The sequence below is a fragment of the Trifolium pratense genome, linkage group LG6, assembly GCF_020283565.1.
Source record: "Trifolium pratense cultivar HEN17-A07 linkage group LG6, ARS_RC_1.1, whole genome shotgun sequence".
Lineage (NCBI taxonomy): Eukaryota > Viridiplantae > Streptophyta > Magnoliopsida > Fabales > Fabaceae > Trifolium > Trifolium pratense.
In genome coordinates, this window is record NC_060064.1 from 41,588,695 (window position 1) to 41,607,011 (window position 18,317).

General features: G+C 34.3%; 2 protein-coding genes across 4 annotated transcripts; both read left to right on the top strand.

The window, feature by feature from the left end:
* Positions 1 to 2,771: 2,771 nt before the first annotated feature.
* Positions 2,772 to 15,466, top strand: LOC123888501 (sister chromatid cohesion 1 protein 4). Of its 3 annotated transcripts, none has more exons than XM_045937583.1 (15): positions 2,772 to 3,636; positions 6,063 to 6,324; positions 6,671 to 6,768; positions 6,876 to 6,925; positions 7,826 to 7,915; positions 8,169 to 8,312; positions 8,465 to 9,470; positions 9,945 to 10,388; positions 10,490 to 10,634; positions 10,943 to 11,079; positions 11,247 to 12,424; positions 12,871 to 12,898; positions 14,084 to 14,201; positions 14,313 to 14,442; positions 14,936 to 15,466. In XM_045937583.1, the coding sequence occupies exons 1-15, from the start codon at positions 3,513 to 3,515 to the stop codon at positions 15,032 to 15,034; spliced, it is 4,053 nt and encodes a 1,350-aa protein (XP_045793539.1). In that variant the 5' UTR covers positions 2,772 to 3,512; the 3' UTR covers positions 15,035 to 15,466. The 3 variants fall into 3 exon arrangements, with proteins under 3 accessions (XP_045793539.1, XP_045793541.1, XP_045793540.1); XM_045937585.1 differs by having other exon boundaries at positions 2,959 to 3,636; positions 11,247 to 12,326; positions 12,875 to 12,898; XM_045937584.1 differs by having other exon boundaries at positions 2,959 to 3,636; positions 8,169 to 8,255.
* Positions 15,467 to 16,728: 1,262 nt separating this feature from the next.
* Positions 16,729 to 17,646, top strand: LOC123888502. Its single transcript, XM_045937586.1, has one exon. It carries the CDS (start codon positions 16,831 to 16,833, stop codon positions 17,383 to 17,385), a length of 555 nt encoding a protein of 184 aa, XP_045793542.1. The 5' UTR covers positions 16,729 to 16,830; the 3' UTR covers positions 17,386 to 17,646.
* Positions 17,647 to 18,317: the final 671 nt, after the last annotated feature.

The window sequence follows — 18,317 nt, forward strand, 5'->3', positions numbered from 1 at the left end:
TAAAAGGAATTCTCACGTCAGATGGTGTCAGAGAAAATCTAGGTATGAAAACCTGATCACCAATATTACTTATTGAAATAATTTTTCCTTCAAGAGCACGTTTTCCCAATCTCGTAATAATAAGTCTTGTTCCATTGCATAATCCTAATTTTTTATTCAAATTCCTTAATAGCATAATTGGAACTCCAACTTTAAGTCTCAACTTGTGATTTGGAAGTCCTCACGTAGAAATCGTGTTCAAAAATTCGGGAGTATGAACATCATCCACTGTTTGACCGTCTATCATAACTCAAATATGTTTTTTCTTCACCAGGAATTAAATCCAACATATAATCATTTATTGTGTCGACTATTGAATTTTTAGGAGCTAGTATAGCTCTATTTTGGAAATACTTTATATCATTCATGTTTTGTAAAAATTGGGGATATGTGCTTTCAACGATAGAAGCAAGAGGATCACATGAATTTGAAATCAATAAATTTGATGGAATGTCAAGTTCTAAATCATCGTCGTTGTCATCTCCAATTTCTCCATCGCCAACACCTAAAACCCATTCAGAAAACAATCTTCTTTGTTCAACGTCTGCACTCGAAGCACCACCGAGAAGCCTCATGTTTTTACTCAATGTTAAAACTTCACAAAAATTCCAAAGAACCGAAGAATTAATAGTAGCATGAACAACTTCTGGCCTTGTACATTTGGGTATTACTGGTAGAATTTGTCTAAAATCTCCGCCAAAAACAACAACTTTTCCACCGAAGGGAATGTGTTTATTTTTTTCATCAACAGACTTGAGAATATCTTTTAAAGTTCGATCAACAGCTTCAAAACAATGTTTGTGCATCATTGGTGCTTCATCCCATATAACGAGCTTTGCTTTTTTGTATTAATAGCATCAAAGGGCTTTTAGAAACTATGGTACATGTTGTAAACTCGTCAACATTTAGAGGAATACAAAACCTTGAATGTGCTGTTCTACCGCCAGATATAAGCAATGCAGCGATCCCACTTGAGACAACTGTTAAAACTATCTCACATTTTGAGCGTAATGCGGCTGACATGACCCTCCAGATAAATGTCTTTCCTGTACCGCCATAACCATAAAGAAAAAACACACCAGGTTTGTTTTCGTTAACTTTTGTCATGATTGTGTCATATACTTTACGTTGCTCTAAAGTCATAGTTGACATCAATCTAACATGTTCTTCAGCTAATGATTGTCTGTTATAATTCAATTCGTCGTGTATTAAACTATTTTGTATATCAGGAACTAATGATGTATCTGCTGTAGGCATTGGAGGATAATTTTTAAACTCTTCCCACAACTACGTAACATCATCTCAATATTTGCCAAAAGAAGATTCATGAAAATTACTTCATTAGGACGGTACTTATTAGTAACGCTCCACATATTTGCCACACGAATTTTCACCTTCAAATCCTTTTTTCCAGGATAGAGAGCAGCCAATGGAGTTAGAGTTGTTAATTTTCTAGCCATGAGTGATAAAGGATTGTAGTCAACCAAAAATTAACAAAGACGAAAGCAATTAGGCGGTGCTCTTTTTTTTTTTAGCTAAATATGCGGTGCTCAATTTGATACATAAGAGTTGTTATTTATATTGAAAAACATAATATTGATTTTTAATTAGGTTTTTGTATTCATGTCTTTTTATTTATTTCCACTTACTAATTTTACGCATAAACATTAAAAACCAAAAAAGAGACCAAAAAAATACTCGATAAAATAAAATCGTATTAATTATAGGCGTATTAATTAACTTCTAAAATTAAACGACATTAAATGTATTAATTAATTTCCAAAAAAATATGAAAATACAATTGTGTCAATAATAGAAACATAGAAATTGATTTGTGGCATAAATATTTTTGTAGTGACAATATTAGTTTAAATTATTTTGAACACAATCGGTGACATACTCCCCTCGGATAAAACTGATGGAAGTAAAAAAAGTATAAAAATAGTAAAAACGGTGTGGGAATAATTGACTTAAAATTGCTTTGATTGAAATGATAAAGGTCAACCAAAAATTAACAAAGATCAAAAGCAAATAGACAGTGTCCAATTTGATAAATGTCTTAATAAAAAACCTTACAAAAATAAGAAATATGGGAATAGAAAATTAAATGTATAATAAAAAATTGTGACAACATAATGATTAATAACGACACATGTATTTGTAACAATATATATAGAATAAATATATAGAATACAAAAGGACAACCAATATATATATATATAGAATACATTTAATCACTAAACAATATTTGAATCCTAAATACTTTGTAAACACGTAAAAAAAATATATTTAGATCTACAAAAGGACAACCAATATATATATATATATATATAGAATACATTTAATCACTAAACAATGTTTGAATCCTAAATACTTTGCAAACACGTAAAAAAAAAAAATGTTAATAAATATAAAGGAAATTATTGATGGTGTTTATCAATTATTGTACATAATTTTAATCACAATTGATATACTTGGCATAGTGGTTGAAAATATTGCCTTGCATTGAAGGGTTTTGAGTTCGAATCCTAGTCAAAATCCTAGTCAAGACAAAATTGTATTATTTTTTAATAAAAATTGCTTAATAAAATGGAGGGAAAACGGGAAAAGCAAATTAGGGTTTAGAGTTTGCTTATGTATACAAGCTTATAATATAAAAGATTAGGGTTTAGGGTTTGCTTGTGGATACAAGCTTATAATATAAAAGATAAAAATTTTATTTTCTCAACCTACCAACCAACCAGAAAAGAATGAAATACGTAATGAAGAAAGTGAGTACAAGAAAAATGAAAAATCATCATTAAGCAACTCGAAGCAAACGTGCAGATTTTTCTCAGTCTCTGCTATTATCCAATCAGATACTGACACGCTGACATATCAAACACTATTCTATTATTTAGTACTAGTAATTGTTATTTTTACATATTTTATTTCGAAATATTTATAAAATTAAAAACCAAACCAAACCGAACCAAACAAATCTCGATCGCGCTCTTCACAAAATCGCTCTTCGTTTCTTTCAAATTTCAACTCAAATTTCAATTCCACCGATTTTCCCTCAATTTCTCCTTTTCCTCTCAACAATTTCCCCCCCAATTCTCACTCCAGCTATTTGTTAGGGTTTTTTCACTTTCCACTTCAAACTTACACACTATGCGTTTTCGCTTCACTTTCCATCGATCTTCCACTTCATCGATTATCCACAAGTTAGTTCTTGTGAGTTTATGATTTCACCGTTAAATTTCGTTTTTCCCACAATTTTCGAGCTATTCGGTGTCTGGTTCGGTTGATTTTGGAGAAGGTGGAATTAGGGTTTGTAAAGAGGGGTTTTACGGTATCCAAAAAAAAGAGAGGGATTTTTACGAAGTTGGTATGATTTGTGTACTTTTGGGTGTTTTTGTGGACGGGGATTGAGATTTAGGCAGTGTTTGGTGTTGATTTTAGGAATTGGGAATTTGTGAAGTGTAGTGAATATGTTTTACTCTCAGTTTATTTTGGCGAAGAAAGGTCCGCTTGGGACAATATGGATAGCTGCACATTTAGAGAGGAAGCTCCGGAAGAATCAGGTGGCCGATACTGACATCGGCGTCTCGGTTGGTATGTCTGTTAGTTTGTTTCTCTAGATTTTTTATATGTGCAATTGTTTTTGCATTATTAGTGAGGTATATATTTATGATTTTAGATAATTTGAAAACCCTAGTTTCTACAGCGGTGTGATACTTTGTTGGTTCCTGATCCACTTGTCTTGAACTCCTGTGATTTGAATTGGTGGTACTAAACATGGTCTTGTGTGCAAAAGATCATGTTTTGATGTTTTACGTTTGTCATGAAAACCATGTTTTGAGTAGAAGTGGAAAAAATGTTGCTTTTGACTTGAGTTGACCAGATATTATTATTATTATTATTATTATTATTATTATTATTATTATTATTATTATTATTATTATTATTATTATTATTATTATTATTATTTACGAAGTAGAAAAATTTATTAATGTAAATTAGTTCTCTTATAACTTAATGTTGACTAAAATCAATTTGTAAAATCAAGATTATTTGTAGTTGAGTGTTGAGTGTGACAATTGCTCATCCAGTCATATACTTAGTCTCGTGATAGTTGGTTACCGCATACACATGCATATTCAATTTTTACCATTTTGTACTGTAAAATCTTGGCCGTTTACTTGCTACAAATTCACAATTGAATAGGCTACTGACAAGTTTGCACCAACTTAGGATTGCACTATTAGACCAAGCAGTTCACCAATCCAATCTGCCCCCTCCCAAAACATACAGAGATGCTGCCTAGATTAGTGACTGTGCTTTGGGTAATAGCTTGCATGGAATTTTAAAAATGGCGAGGGGATTAACATTTGGTTAGTGTTGTCTGTCTTGCTATGTGGTCTAAGTGGTTGAAGTATTTTCTGAAGATTTCGTGGGCAAGCTTTTTTGGTTTTTCCTATGTCATTTGTTGGTAGATTTCCCCCTCATACCCTCATGTATTTGTGTTCCTTTGCTAGTGGTTAGACTTGTGGACAGCATCCTTGTTTATTTGCAGATGAACAAGAGGGCTCATATGTTTTATGAATGTTTTCCCTGTTCAAATTGTACACATGGTTAAAAGGATGCCTTATCTTCTTTTGAGGGGACAAAGTACTTAAGGATAGAGATTTTGATCACATATTTCCTAGAAATTCAGAAATAGAGATTCTAAAGTGGTTTATGATGTTACAATATCTGTGTTGTACAGGGAACAGAAACAGCAGAGGTTTTGAGACAAGATTAGCTCCAATGTCATTTAGTGACCATCATGATATAGCTATTACTTTAGTTTTTGCTAGATGTTTGAAATAGAAACACAGGATTTTAGTAATATGTTTTTCTTGCAAACCGTTATTTAAATTTCTTAGTAATTATTTCTTACCATCTAAGATTCTTTTGTAGTTTTTTTGCATGAGAAGATTATTCTTACCATAATGCAGATTGACTTTTAAATTTTGCTCTTTGGTTTTTTGAATTAAATATCATTATCGATTTAATTTATGTGAGGATGTTGGACATGTTATCCTGCTTTGTTGTTGCATTTGCCCCCCCCCCCCCCCCCCCCCCCCCCTATTTAATGGTTAATTCAAACAAATTTGTATATCCTTTGTTGATAGTTCAATGCTATGAATACTCTACAATATTATGATATATTATTCTTCGACCAATTTTCTGAAGTAAAACTAGCTAGAGTGGTTTGAGGTATCGTACCTGGTTATTAACCTAAAATGATGGATGCTGCACCTTAACTCAATTGGAGGTTTATATAATGTATTCTCTTTTTCTAGCTTTGGATTATTTTTATTGTCCTATAGGTAGAGAAATATACTATTAGAAGTTAGAAGAAAATTGTTTAAGGGAACAACATGAATAGAAATTGTTGTAAAATGAGAACTCAAAAGTGATAATTCAAAAGTAAGAGAAACCCCTAAAGTTTTTTGAAGTTGTTCTAGATTAAGAGGGCATACTTAGCTGACAACAAACGCTTAAGCTAGCTTATTCCTGAGTATTTTTATAAACAGAAATGAAGTGCAAAGGCAACACTAGATCGGTCTATTTCAGATTGATCTAGCTGTAAGATAATTTTAAAAAAGTAACTCTCTGAATTAAAGCCTAGCGTCCAGATGAAAGACTTAACCTTGGTTAGGATAATTTTCTCAGTGGAACTTCAGCATGCAAATTATTTTAATATCTGTAGTCTGATTGTAAAAAGCAAGCCGAGAATCAGTTACGTTACTGTATGCAGCGAAGGATCAAGGACTAGCTATTATAGCTAATGGTTACATGATATACTTATTGATACTGAAATTTTGTTATGAGCCCTCTGGAGTCCGGAGGAGATTAATTCCAATGTCGAGGGAAATTGATAATCCTTAGTATGTTTGACATGCATATGTGGCTTTTATTGTCGTCTAGTTTTGACTATGTTTAATTGTCTCAGATTAGTCATTATTCATGTAGCCACTTTTATGGATGAACAGATTCCATTCTTTTTCCTGAAGTACCAATTGCACTCCGTTTATCCAGTCATCTTCTGCTTGGTGTGGTAAGGATATATTCTAGAAAGGTGAATTACCTTTTCGATGATTGTAGTGAAGCCTTGCTTAAGGTAAAGCAAGCTTTCCGCTCTGCTGCAGTTGATTTGCCTCCTGAAGAATCCACTGCACCATACCATTCCATCACCCTACCCGAGACTTTTGATCTTGATGATTTTGAACTGCCAGATAATGACATTTTTCAAGGGTTAGTTCCATAGTACTTGATTATATGACCACTTGTAGCTCCAGCTGTTGTTACTGCAGCAACATTTTTTACTTTATTGAGCTAATATTTATCTAATTTAATTAATTTTGTTTGATTTGAAAGATTGTTGGTGATTCCATAATCCATATGCTCTTATGTATCCGTTTTTTCCTGGGTATTTTCAAATGATTGATATAAACAAATTCTGAACTAGTGATATAACTTGGTTTTAAGTTGCAGACCTTGTATTTTTTCTGATTTGGTAGGCAATTTCAAGTAAGACGGATCATGTGGAAGAGTTATTGGTTTATTAATGGAAGATTGTATATCTTGTGTGAACTTGCAGAAACTATGTTGATCGCCATGTCAGTTCAAAGGAGCAGATTACACTGCAAGATACTTTGGAGGGCATGGTTTACAAAACATCACAGTTTGGATTGGATGGTTAGCCTTCTTTCACCTCTTTATTATTGTACTGGTCACTTAATTTTAAATATACAATAACGAGAGCTGTACTTAAAAGTAGTGATTGACGTCAAGCACATTTGCAGAGCGCTTTGGAGATGGCGATGCTTCTCAAATTGGATTAGACCTTGATGAGGTAATTAGTATTTGCTTTTCCCCTTTGGCACTCTGTGCATGGTGCAGATTGCTGAAATACAACTTTTGTTTTAAGGCTCCAACATATTGATTTGAATTTTGTTGTCAAGTTATGAATAGAAGCATATATTATCATGTTGGTGATACTGGTACTAATTTAGTATATATAACATCCAAAATGTGCAAGCTTTTGGTGGGCCAGTGACCTGATATAAATCATGCTTTTCATTTGCTTATCATGTCTTTTACCTTTGGCTAAATTGCACTTTTGGCCCCCTGGCCAAGTCAACACGCACCTGGCAAGCGACTCACATGACACGTCAACATGTCTTGCCATATGGACAATGGCTCACATGCCATGGCAGCCTATGTGGCAAGTCATGATAATGTGGCATGTGAGTCATTGTCCACATGGCAAGACATGCTGACATGACATGTGAGTCACTTGCCACATGTATGTTGACTTGGTCAAAATCAGTGGGGGCCATCCTTTTGCAAAAGGGACTAAAGTTAGGGGGCCAAAAGTGCAAATTAGCCTTTACCTTTTGTTTACATCTTAAATCGGGAAAATTATTATTTTATAGAACTAATATAATTTTTATCTCAAAAAATGTTATAAAGAAGGTAGTTTTTTTTTCTATTATATTCAATTCTTTCATTATCAATATTGCTTTTTTTAGATCAGCCACTGTGTACATTATTCTATGCTTTTTTGTTGTCTACTATTTTATATATCAGTATTGGTACATTGGTTGTTGGACCACTGTCATGTCTGATTTTAATTGACGTGGTTTTGAAATAAAACATCTTGATGTGTATATTACTGGAGAATAATGTACTACATAGATACGTTTTTCTGATTTTACTTTTGCATATTTAAAATATGATTTGGTAATTTCAGGTTATGTTAAACAAAGACGCCACTTTGGAGCATGATGACTTCAGTGCTAATCCTCAAGTGTCTCATCAAGAAGACGAAAACAAGGAGGAGGTGAGTGCAACTTCAGATGAAATACAAGTAGAAAACTGTGGAAGCTAGATTGGTTTGATATTTTAAATTATTTTGATGTGTATATCTATAGAGATCACAGATAGATCTATGGTTTGTCTTTATGCCTGCTTCTCTTCGTAGTATTAAGGGGGCAGTACCATGAGGGAAATCGACTAGGAACGCAATGTTAACTACATAGATACATTCTTCTCATTTTACTTTTGGATAATGTAATGTGATTTGGTAAATTCAGGTTATGTTAATAGATGCCACTTTGGAACATGATGACTTCAGTGCTAACCCTCATGTATCTCATCAAGAAGATGAAATGAAAGAGGAGGTGAGTGGAACTTCAGATAGAATGCAAGTAGAAGACAGTGGAAGCAAGAATGATTTGGTATTTTAACATGTTCCTGTCCATATTTTCCTTTACTCCTTTTCTTATTTTTTCTCTTTTCTTTTTTGGAGTGGATTAGGTGAAAACAGTTCTGTTAGCTAGAGATTGTAATTAGTGCCAATTTTAATTAATGAATTTGTCTGTTGGAACAGATTGATGGCTTACCTACTACTGCTGAATTCCATGAATATGCTCAAGGTCCATCTACTCCAGGACTACAGGAGCAAAACTTGTTTGGTACTCAGGCAGATCAGGTCATTAATGAAGCCGATTTTCATAATTCAGCAGATTTATTATCAATGGAGACGGCACAAAATGAATCTTGTGCTCATCAAACAGAGAACGATGTAATTGGTTGCTCCTTGCAAAATAATGGGAAGCATGTTGGTGTAGATTTGCATCATGAGGATAGCGACTGTGTTATGACTGAAGTGGATAGCAAAAGAGAGGAACAAGAGCATTTCACAAGTACAGTTGTGATGAAGGATCAGGAAAATTTGATACCCAATAATCATTGCTTAGCATCTGTACCCTTGATGGACTCCTCCAATAAAGATCACACAACCTCTGTGTTACCAGATTGTGCAGGTGGGTTGATTGATGCTTCTGGTATACTTGAGAAGGTGGAAAACTTAAATGATGGAGTTCTGTTGAACACTGAACCAGTTATGTCCACTTTGAACGGAACTGTTGTTGTTTCTGGCAGTGTTGGCATAAATGATACTATTGTGTCTCCTAGCTGTTCTCATGTTACATCTGTTCAAGAGGGCCTCTCATGTAAACTGTTGTCTATCGTGGATGGATCTCATGGTTCTGAATTTTATGGTCATTTGGTAGATGATAACACATTGACAAAGCATGAAGTTTCGAATAACAGTGATATTTCTAAGAATGAGGAGCAACCTTGTAATAACAGTGAAATTTCTAAGAATGAGGAGCAACCTTGTGTGGTTGATGAGGCTCAAGTATCCAACATCGTAAGTCCTCTAGAATCATCTGGTAGACCAGAAGTTGTTGAAGTGGAAGCTCGGGCATCTCAAGAACTGAATGGAGCAGATGTTTCAAACCATGTATCTCATGAAGCAGAGCAGCCCACCGAGTCACTCCTTCGGCCATGCACCTCCCGTATAAACCATCCTTCTCTGTTATCTATTGAAGGTATTAAATAACAATGCATCTCCTATAACTTGAGATTAATGTAGTTATTAATTTCTACCTTTTTTTTCCTCTTTTCAAATGGAATGAAATGCATACATTTCAGGAATATGTTGTTATAATACAATTTTACATTTCTTTATTGCATTTTGTAATATTGAATTATTGATAGGAATGTCACCACAATATTGTGTTGACTTCTACTTGTTGACCTGTGAACTTCCTATCATACTAAATTTTTTCCTTTGAATCTATTTGATTTTTTTTCTTTTATGTGTGGGCAATTAATTAATTTATAATAAAAGTAACTTGTGTTTGATACTTTGAGTTGATTCTTCTTTCTTTTAACTTGTTACTTCGGTAAAAAAAATAAAATACTTGTTACTTTTCTTTATATAATGTGCTTATCTGCTTGATTGACATTTGAACATGCGAATTCCATTATTGCTAATAAGTTGATTGGTTTTATTTTTACAGGTGATAAATGTCATGAAACTGATGTTTCAGATCCTACTTTGGGTTATCATGACACTGTAGAGCCATCTGCGTGTGAAGGAAACATGGACATGGAGCAATCAGGCATGCACACTGGTAGTCAGATAATAAGCAATGAAATGGAAAGTGTAAACAAATCTACTGCTTCTGACATACCTGAGACTGAAAAAATGCTCTCTGTAGCTCATCAACATGATGGTGAGATGAATCATTTGCTACTGGAGTCTACTCCAGGCAATCAGGGTATACCTGGAGGTCATACAGAGGCTGCAGGAGTAACATCAATGTCTGGTAAAAAGCGCAGCTACACAGAAAGTACTCTTACAGTGCAAAGCATGGATTTAGTCGAATCATATGGTGGGGCTCAATCCAAAAGAACTGCTGTGTCTATTCCTGATGATGATGATTTATTGTCTTCAATATTAGGTATATCTTGGTTCTTTATGCATTGTGCTTCATATTTTTAATTATAGTTTGTTTTTCTTGAGAACATGATTGTGGCCGATAATAATTTGTTGCTGCTTCAGCTGGTAGAAATTCTTCAGCATTAAAAGTTAAACCAACTCCAGCAGCCCCTCGAATACCATCAACAAAGCGGTTTCGTTCTACACCACACACTAGCACCATAAAGAGGAAGGTGCTTATGGATGATATGATGGTCTTGCATGGCGAGTAAGTTGTTGTATAGTTCCGTTCATTCATTTGTACATATCTCCCTTTATTTTCTGTTGGTTGGACTACAGTGAAAAACATGGTATTGTTTGCCCCCTAATTTCTAATCGTTCACTTATCTATTCTTTCCCCTCTTTTTTACCATTTTAGTAATTGACTGTGCATGGGTTCTCTGGTGATAGTTGTAATATACCCATTATTTTCTTACTTGTATACTTGCATTTATTATCAAATTTCAGTTTTTCCCTTATATCGCATACCACATTCAAGCACCGAAATATTAATATTTTGTCCTTTTTTCTTTGAAGTACAATACGCCAACAGTTGACAAGTACTGAAGACATACGTCGCATACGGAAAAAAGCTCCTTGCACACGTGATGAGATTTTAATGATTCAAAGACAGTTTCTGGAGGATAAAATTTTCCATCAACCAATATTTACAGGTGAATTTTGTGCATACATATTGTGCTGTTGATAATTTGGAGCCTCTCATCCCTTCTTAAACAAGTTAAAACCCTTAATATAACATGATTATTCTCCGGCGTCAGTATTGTAAATATTTCCATTCTCACTAAAAACATACTAAGTTAATTTTTCTCACTTCCTCCAGATGTGTCTGCTGATTTGACTATTCTGCAAAATGAGACATTTGATCTAAGTGGAATCAAGGTTGATTGTGGTTTAGATAGCTTTTCTGTGGAAAAAGCAAACGACCAAGAGTCCCATTCCAAAACAAATGCTGAAATTCATGTGGTGGAAGAACATAATGAGGCTATAGCAGCCCAGCCCCAAGAAGATGCTGAAGTGTCCTATTCTAAAACAAATGCTGAAATTCATGGGGTGGAAGCGCATAATGGGCCTATGGCAGTCCAACATCAAGAAGATGCTGAAGAGTCCTATTCTAAAACAAATGCGGAAATTCACGGGGTGGAAGTACATAATGAGCCTATGGCAGTCCAACCCCAAGAAGATGCTGAAGCTCAACCCACTGAGATACCTGTTCCGTCTGAGAGTCATCAGTCTGATGCTAATGCACATACAAATATTATTTCTGACGCGAAGGAGCTTGACAGTTCTCAAAATGCTGAAATGAGCAATGCTGGAGGAAATTTTGAGATTTCTGTAGCAGAGAATTACTCTGTTGTCCCTGGGAATGAAACTTTATCCCTAACTGAAGTCTTTGAAAATGAGCTTCGTATGCGAAATGATTTTGATGCATCACGGCCTCTCATTGATAAAACCAATGATCTTGATGGTTCTATCGATACAAATGCGTTGAGCATTCCAACCTCCGAGAAAATGGATACATTTGATATTTTTGCGGGTGAGTTTGTGGAGGATCAACGTGATAGAAGTGATGCAGGTGCTATTGAAATTACAGAGCATGCCATGGAAATTAGAACACAAGTTGAAACAGATGGCTTGGAAGCTGATAATTTATGTGCATCCTTGGCTACCGGCTCTAAGGAAGCTAATGAATATACTGACAACCAGGTTTCCGTTAATGAGGACGTACCTATGGAGGAAAATGGGAACAGCATTCTAGGAGGCTTGAATGAGGATCAAATTAATTCTTCTGGCTTGGGATGTGATGACAAGGATGCAAAGTCTGGCGGCTTATTTAGTGAAAATATTGAAGTAGATTGTTTACATTCTGTAGCACTTGTGGATGTAAAAGAAAGTTCTCTGAATGATGGGGAAAATCCACTCTGCCAAGAACCTGCATTACAAAATACAATGCATCCTGATGTCTCGGCTATTAGGAGTCCTTTTGTGGATCAGAATAATGTAAGTTGTCAAATTAGCATTAAAATGCTAGATGTGTCATTAGTATCATTTATATTTTGGATTTGTCTCTATTCTTTTGAGATACCTTTAGCTATAAATGCAATTAGAAGGATGCATTCATTTACCTTACACTTACAGTTTGGCTTCCAAAATGTTTCACTTGAATCATGTCAGTTTGGCTTCCAAAATGTTGCAGTTGAATTATGAGCATGTAACATAGGTGATAAGAGATGAAAGGTGCGACCAATGGTATAATTGGCTATTGATACATTCTTTTAGAAAAATTTGTTTCTGAAGCAAAATGTGATTTAGCTATATTTTTTTTTAAGATACTGTTTGTGATGGAAATTACATTGGCTATCTTCCCCTTTCAGTTCCAAGCTATATGTATTCTTTCTTCACTTTTTTATACATGCCTAATTATGTTCCATGGCTACATCGTGCAGGAAAACGATATGGCTGGCAATGACACAGGTTTTCTTCTAAATTCTTTCTGTTGCTCATTTATACAAATACTTAATGTGTTAACATTTTTACAGCCTTATGGGATGTATCTATAGGTAGTTTCTGGTTTGACTCGATAAGTGGTTTGTTGGGATTCTAACCTAGATTCATTGTTGTGGGATTTGATCTATTGGAGTATACTGGACAGTATTGGTGGGTTCCATGGAAATATTAGCGGGTGTGATTCATACTTCTAACCTAATATATGCAATACAAAGACAACAAAAGAAAATAAGAAAAATGAAAGCGATGATCCTTCTACTACGGTCCTTACATTTTGGTTTTTAAAAATTCTAGTCATATCTTGGTGAAGCTAGAGCTAGATGGTAGAACGTTAAAGTAAGTTATGCTTCTAGGTCCTTAAGAAATAAATCTTGACTCAGTTCTCTCTCTCTCTCTCTCTCTCTCTCTCTCTGCTTCTAGGTCCTTAAGAAATAAATCTTGACTCAGTTCTCTCTCTATCTCTCTCTCGCCCTCCCTCTCCCTCTCCCTCTCCCTCTCCCTCTCCCTCTCCCTCTCCCTCTCCCTCTCCCTCTCTCTCTCTCTCTCTCTCTCTCTCTCTCTCCCCAAACTCCACCTCTCACATTTATCCAAATTTCCTCTAACCGAATGCCACTGACACTACACTTTCACCTGCTGCCACATGTGGTGACGGCATATGCATATTCTCTTCTACCTCTGCTCTCGTTATCGTGCAAGTCATCAAACCCATTTTCATTTTATTTATCCTTTCAAAAGCTCTCGTAATAGGAGGATATATATTATAGACTAAGCACTTATGAGGTCCTCCTATCCAAGGAATGTAGGAAGACTGTAGTTATATCAGACCAAAGAGTATAATATAGTTGTCTATCAATTAGCCTCCAATCAATAGTAATCAATCACTCTTCATTTTTGGAGTCAACATCATTACATCATTGCACTTCCCTCACTATGTTCCTTCCTGTACAGTGTACTCATAACAGTGGTTGGTGTTTGCAGCTTCTTATTGTTGCTGGACATTGATTCCACCATTTGTTTTAGTTTAGAAGACAAAACAAATCATTTATATGGCACAAATTTCAACAGTTTGTGAAATAGGAGAGTGAAGCTTTTATTGTTGTTTTAAGTTATGTTTCTCCGATTTGTGTTCACTCTCCACATGTCTATTATCAGGATTTTTGAATGTTGGGGATGATGAGATAATTGATGAGGAGGATGATGCTGCTGATGGTTTTGCACCGGGTGCTGAAGGAACACACCTAGAGAATAGTGGATGGTCTTCTCGAACCAGGTGTGTTTATGTAAAGCTTGCTAAAAATCTAAATGTGTTTTATCTGAATTGTTGTGCTCTTTTAACTAGTTTTCCTTTTCTATAATGCCTAACTAATGCATTTATCCACAGGGCTGTTGCTAAGTATCTGCAGACGTTGTTCGATAAGGAAGATCTACATGGAAGGCAGAACCTGCATCTTGACAATATATTAGCCGGTAAAACACGGAAGGAAGCATCAAGGATGTTTTTCGAAACACTGGTATGGTCTCGAGGATTCTTTTGTACGGCATATAGACTGTTCACTGAACTTCGGCATTGATTTGCCATATTTGCATGTTTGGGATGATAATAACTGAAATATGATTCCCTTCCTTATTCTCTTAAATGAATTCTATTGGAGGAAAGAGAGAAAGGAACTAATAAGAATAAAAGCAACCAAAACACTAATAATGCATCAGGGTTACCCAATCCCTTCGTAAGCCTGCAAATGAACTAAAATACCTGATCTGGACACCAAGAGGGCCAAAAGTACGTTCTTTTATGACATTCATTGGTTATACCATTTACCAATATTATTGTAGAATCTATGTAGTTTGTATATTGAGTATGTATTTTGGAGGGTCATTGCTTAACATTTGTGGAGTGGGATTTTTCTGCTCAACCTATAGATAGTTGTGTTCCTATGGTTTGTTTGAATTCTTCAGGGATGCCATGCCTACGTGATATAATTCTAATTTTGACAATGATGGCAGGTTCTCAAGACAAGGGACTATGTTCATGTAGAACAGCCAAAACCCTTTGGCAATATTATCTTACAACCTCGAGCAAAGCTTATGAAGACAGATTTCTGAAACCTTGTCTAGGAGTGGCTGATATAGAGACAAAGATCCATGCAATGATAGAGTTTGGTCTGCAGGGTTGGGATAATGTTTTCACATCACTCCCTGATTTTAGTTAATGGTTTTTCATTAATAATTTTTTGGAGATATAATTTAGCTGTTTAGTTTTTACTTCTTTAATGGCTGGGGGGTTGAAATGGTTCATGTATCATTTCATCCTATTGATTATTCTAGGGCTTAATGTATATTTCTGTAAAATATATCATCTCATCAGTAGCTTACTGGCGCTAATTGTAAACGCATCCCTCCATGCAAGAATTCTGTTTTATCTAGGCATTAGTTGTTTTACTAAAAGTTCCTTGTAATTTATATAGCGATGGATAAGGATCGTCATTTATGTACCTATTTTATTTGTATAGTATCTAACTTCTTTTATCGACGGTATCCAGTGTAGTATTGTGTTTCCCTCTATTATTAAGGCATCGTGTCATTGTCTGCAAGTTTCCGTTTTAAAAGGCAGAAATTATGCTTTGCTACTTTGAACTTTTCTCGTGTCAAAACTCAAATGTAAAAGGAACTTCAGCCTTGTTGACAAGTTTTTGACAGCATAATTACTTGATCACAAATCAATGAACAATTCACAAATAGAATATACAATTTTGATGCAACAAAAACTAAACTATTGAGCTGCACTATTATGATTTGTCATTTTGATGCCTCAAACTAATTCTTCTACCACCAAATAAATAGCAGTATATTTGAAGTGTATTTTCAACTGTCATAGCTCTTTCAAAAAAATTAATACTAAATTCACTCAAAAGCATACTTGGATAAACATGGTGTATTTTTATTTTTATTTTTATTTTTTTCATACTTTCTGAACTGTAGCCTCCACTTTGGTAAAAAAGAAGATTTTCAATCTTTAAATTAAAAAATTGTGAATTTTCTTTTTATGTTTTTTTGTTTTATTTCTCCTGTTTTAGAATATGTTTCTCTGTAATTTGAATTTCAAAAGTCGACTACTTTATTTGCATATGGAAAAACATGTTTTAAACAGCGTAGATTGTTGCTCGTTTGTTTTTTACTCGGGTGTAATTATTTTAAATACTCCCTCTGTCCCATAATAATAAGAAAAAAAATATTTTCACACTTATTAAGATAAGTAAAATATGATGATTTCAAAGATGACTTTTTGTGTTTTTGTTGAAATAAGTTTAATGGAAAGATGTAAAAATAGTTTTTATTAATTATTGATTATAGGGAAAAGAAGAGAGAGAGTAAATTAAGTAAAAGTTTATCTTGAAAATCATAACAGTTGGTTTTTTTGCTTATAATTTGGGACATGAAAAAGTGATTTTCTTTTTCCTTATAATATGGGACGGAAGAAGTACATATATAATATATAAAAAAACCAAAAAGTATTTCTATTTGCATATGAAAAAATTCAAAATAATTTAAAGACTAAATAGTAGAAAATAGAAATCAAATCAGATATCGAATATATTAAAATTAAAAGAAAAAACAAAACGGCAACTGAGAAGGTAGAAAGAAAAGAAAACAAAAAAAAGTCTCATTAATAAACTAACCGTTACATTAAACAAGCATGAGCTGTGTGTTGTGTCTACTTTTTCCTCAACGGTCATATTCCACCACCTCAAACAAATCAAAATATGACCGTTTGGTCACTCACCACTATATTAACTCTTCTTCTTTTCTTCACAATCTCATCACAATTCACTTTCAATCTCAATCTCAATTTTCTTCACCACCCATCTCTCAAAGTTTCAATTTTTCCTCTCAAAATCCAAATGGGTCTCTCAATGAACTCTCATCCACCTACAATAACACCAAGACACTACAACATCCACAAACTCTTCCTTTTCTGTAACTACGTCCTCTTAGGTGCAGCTTCAAGCTGCATCTTCCTCACACTCTCGCTTCGTTTAATCCCTTCCGTCTGCGGCTTCTTCTTGATCCTTCTCCACATCTTCACCATTGCTGGTGCTGTTTCTGGCTGTGCTGCTGTTGGTGCTAACCGTTGGTATTCTGCTCATATGGTAGCAACTGTTTTAACTGCTATTTTTCAGGGTTCGGTTTCGGTTCTTGTATTTACAAGGACTGGTGATTTTCTTGGTGAATTGAAGTCTTATGTTAGAGAAGAAGATGGTTCTGTGATTCTGAAATTGTCTGGTGGACTTGCTATTTTGATCTTTTGTCTTGAATGGGTTGTTTTGACTCTTGCTTTTTTCTTGAAGTATTATGCATCTGTTGAAGGTGTGAATAATAATAGGGCTATTGTTTTGGGAAGTGCTAAGGTTCAAGATGAAGATTTGAAGGATTGGCCATGGCCTTTTCAGGTTTAATTTCTTCTCATCATGGTATGAAGAATGAAATGGTTGGGTTTGGTGACAAGATTACAAGACAAGTTTTAATATGCATTTTTTGTCTGTTACAGAATTTCTCTGTTTAGTAGTATATTTTTTAATTCATTGGGGAATTACATGTTTTTTCTCCTTGTTAGATATTGCATGTCAAAAGAGTATCTGTTTTGGAATGTAATTACTAAGTCACCTATATTGTGTGCTTTGTTTGTTGGTAATGAGAATCAGAATTTCAGTACTAAATTTGGCATTTTTGTTCAATTTATTGTGTAATGAGTTTGTTATATTTCAATATTTGTTCAATTTATTGGCATTCTATTTTGGATGAAGATTTGATCCAAAGTTAGGAAGGCATCTACTGGACACTCTATCCTATTGACACTTTGTTTCTCATTGGTAAAAACTAAAATGAAAGTTCAGATAGTGATGCTTGAAAAGTGCATTTCAAAAGTAAAATTGAAGGAAAATTTTTCCTGTTATGTTGTCATATTATGATTATCTCTTCTCCATTAAATCTGAAATTGGATTACAATTTACAACCAAAGTCTAGTCTAATATTTGGACTTAACTGAAATAAATTTGTTTTCAGTTTCTTTTCTAAGTCAGGTCAAGAAAGTTGTACCTTGTTCATTTAACTTACAAGCTTTATTAAATGCATAATTTCTATAACATGACTCGTCATTTTCACAATGAATTTGTAGTTATCAAGATCTCGAAAATAACACAATTCCCTATAGTAACACCAGAAACCAAAATAAGCAAAATTATGAAATGATAAAATTCAATGGAATACCAAATTCTTATGAACCTTATAGTAGGTTATCTTTCAATCTGTTACACTGTTCTTGAACCTTTACATATATGATTAATATGGGGATAGAACAAAATAGGGATTATAAACCACACATACCAAA

Bases quoted from the DNA above. Each gene is read 5' to 3' on its own strand.
- LOC123888501 (XM_045937583.1), top strand. From the start codon at position 3,513: ATGTTTTACTCTCAGTTTATTTTGGCGAAGAAAGGTCCGCTTGGGACA. The intron at 6,325-6,670 runs GTTAGTTCCATA...GTGAACTTGCAG, and splicing joins GATAATGACATTTTTCAAGG to AAACTATGTTGATCGCCATG. The intron at 10,389-10,489 runs GTATATCTTGGT...TTGCTGCTTCAG, and splicing joins TTTATTGTCTTCAATATTAG to CTGGTAGAAATTCTTCAGCA.
- LOC123888502 (XM_045937586.1), top strand. From the start codon at position 16,831: ATGGGTCTCTCAATGAACTCTCATCCACCTACAATAACACCAAGACAC.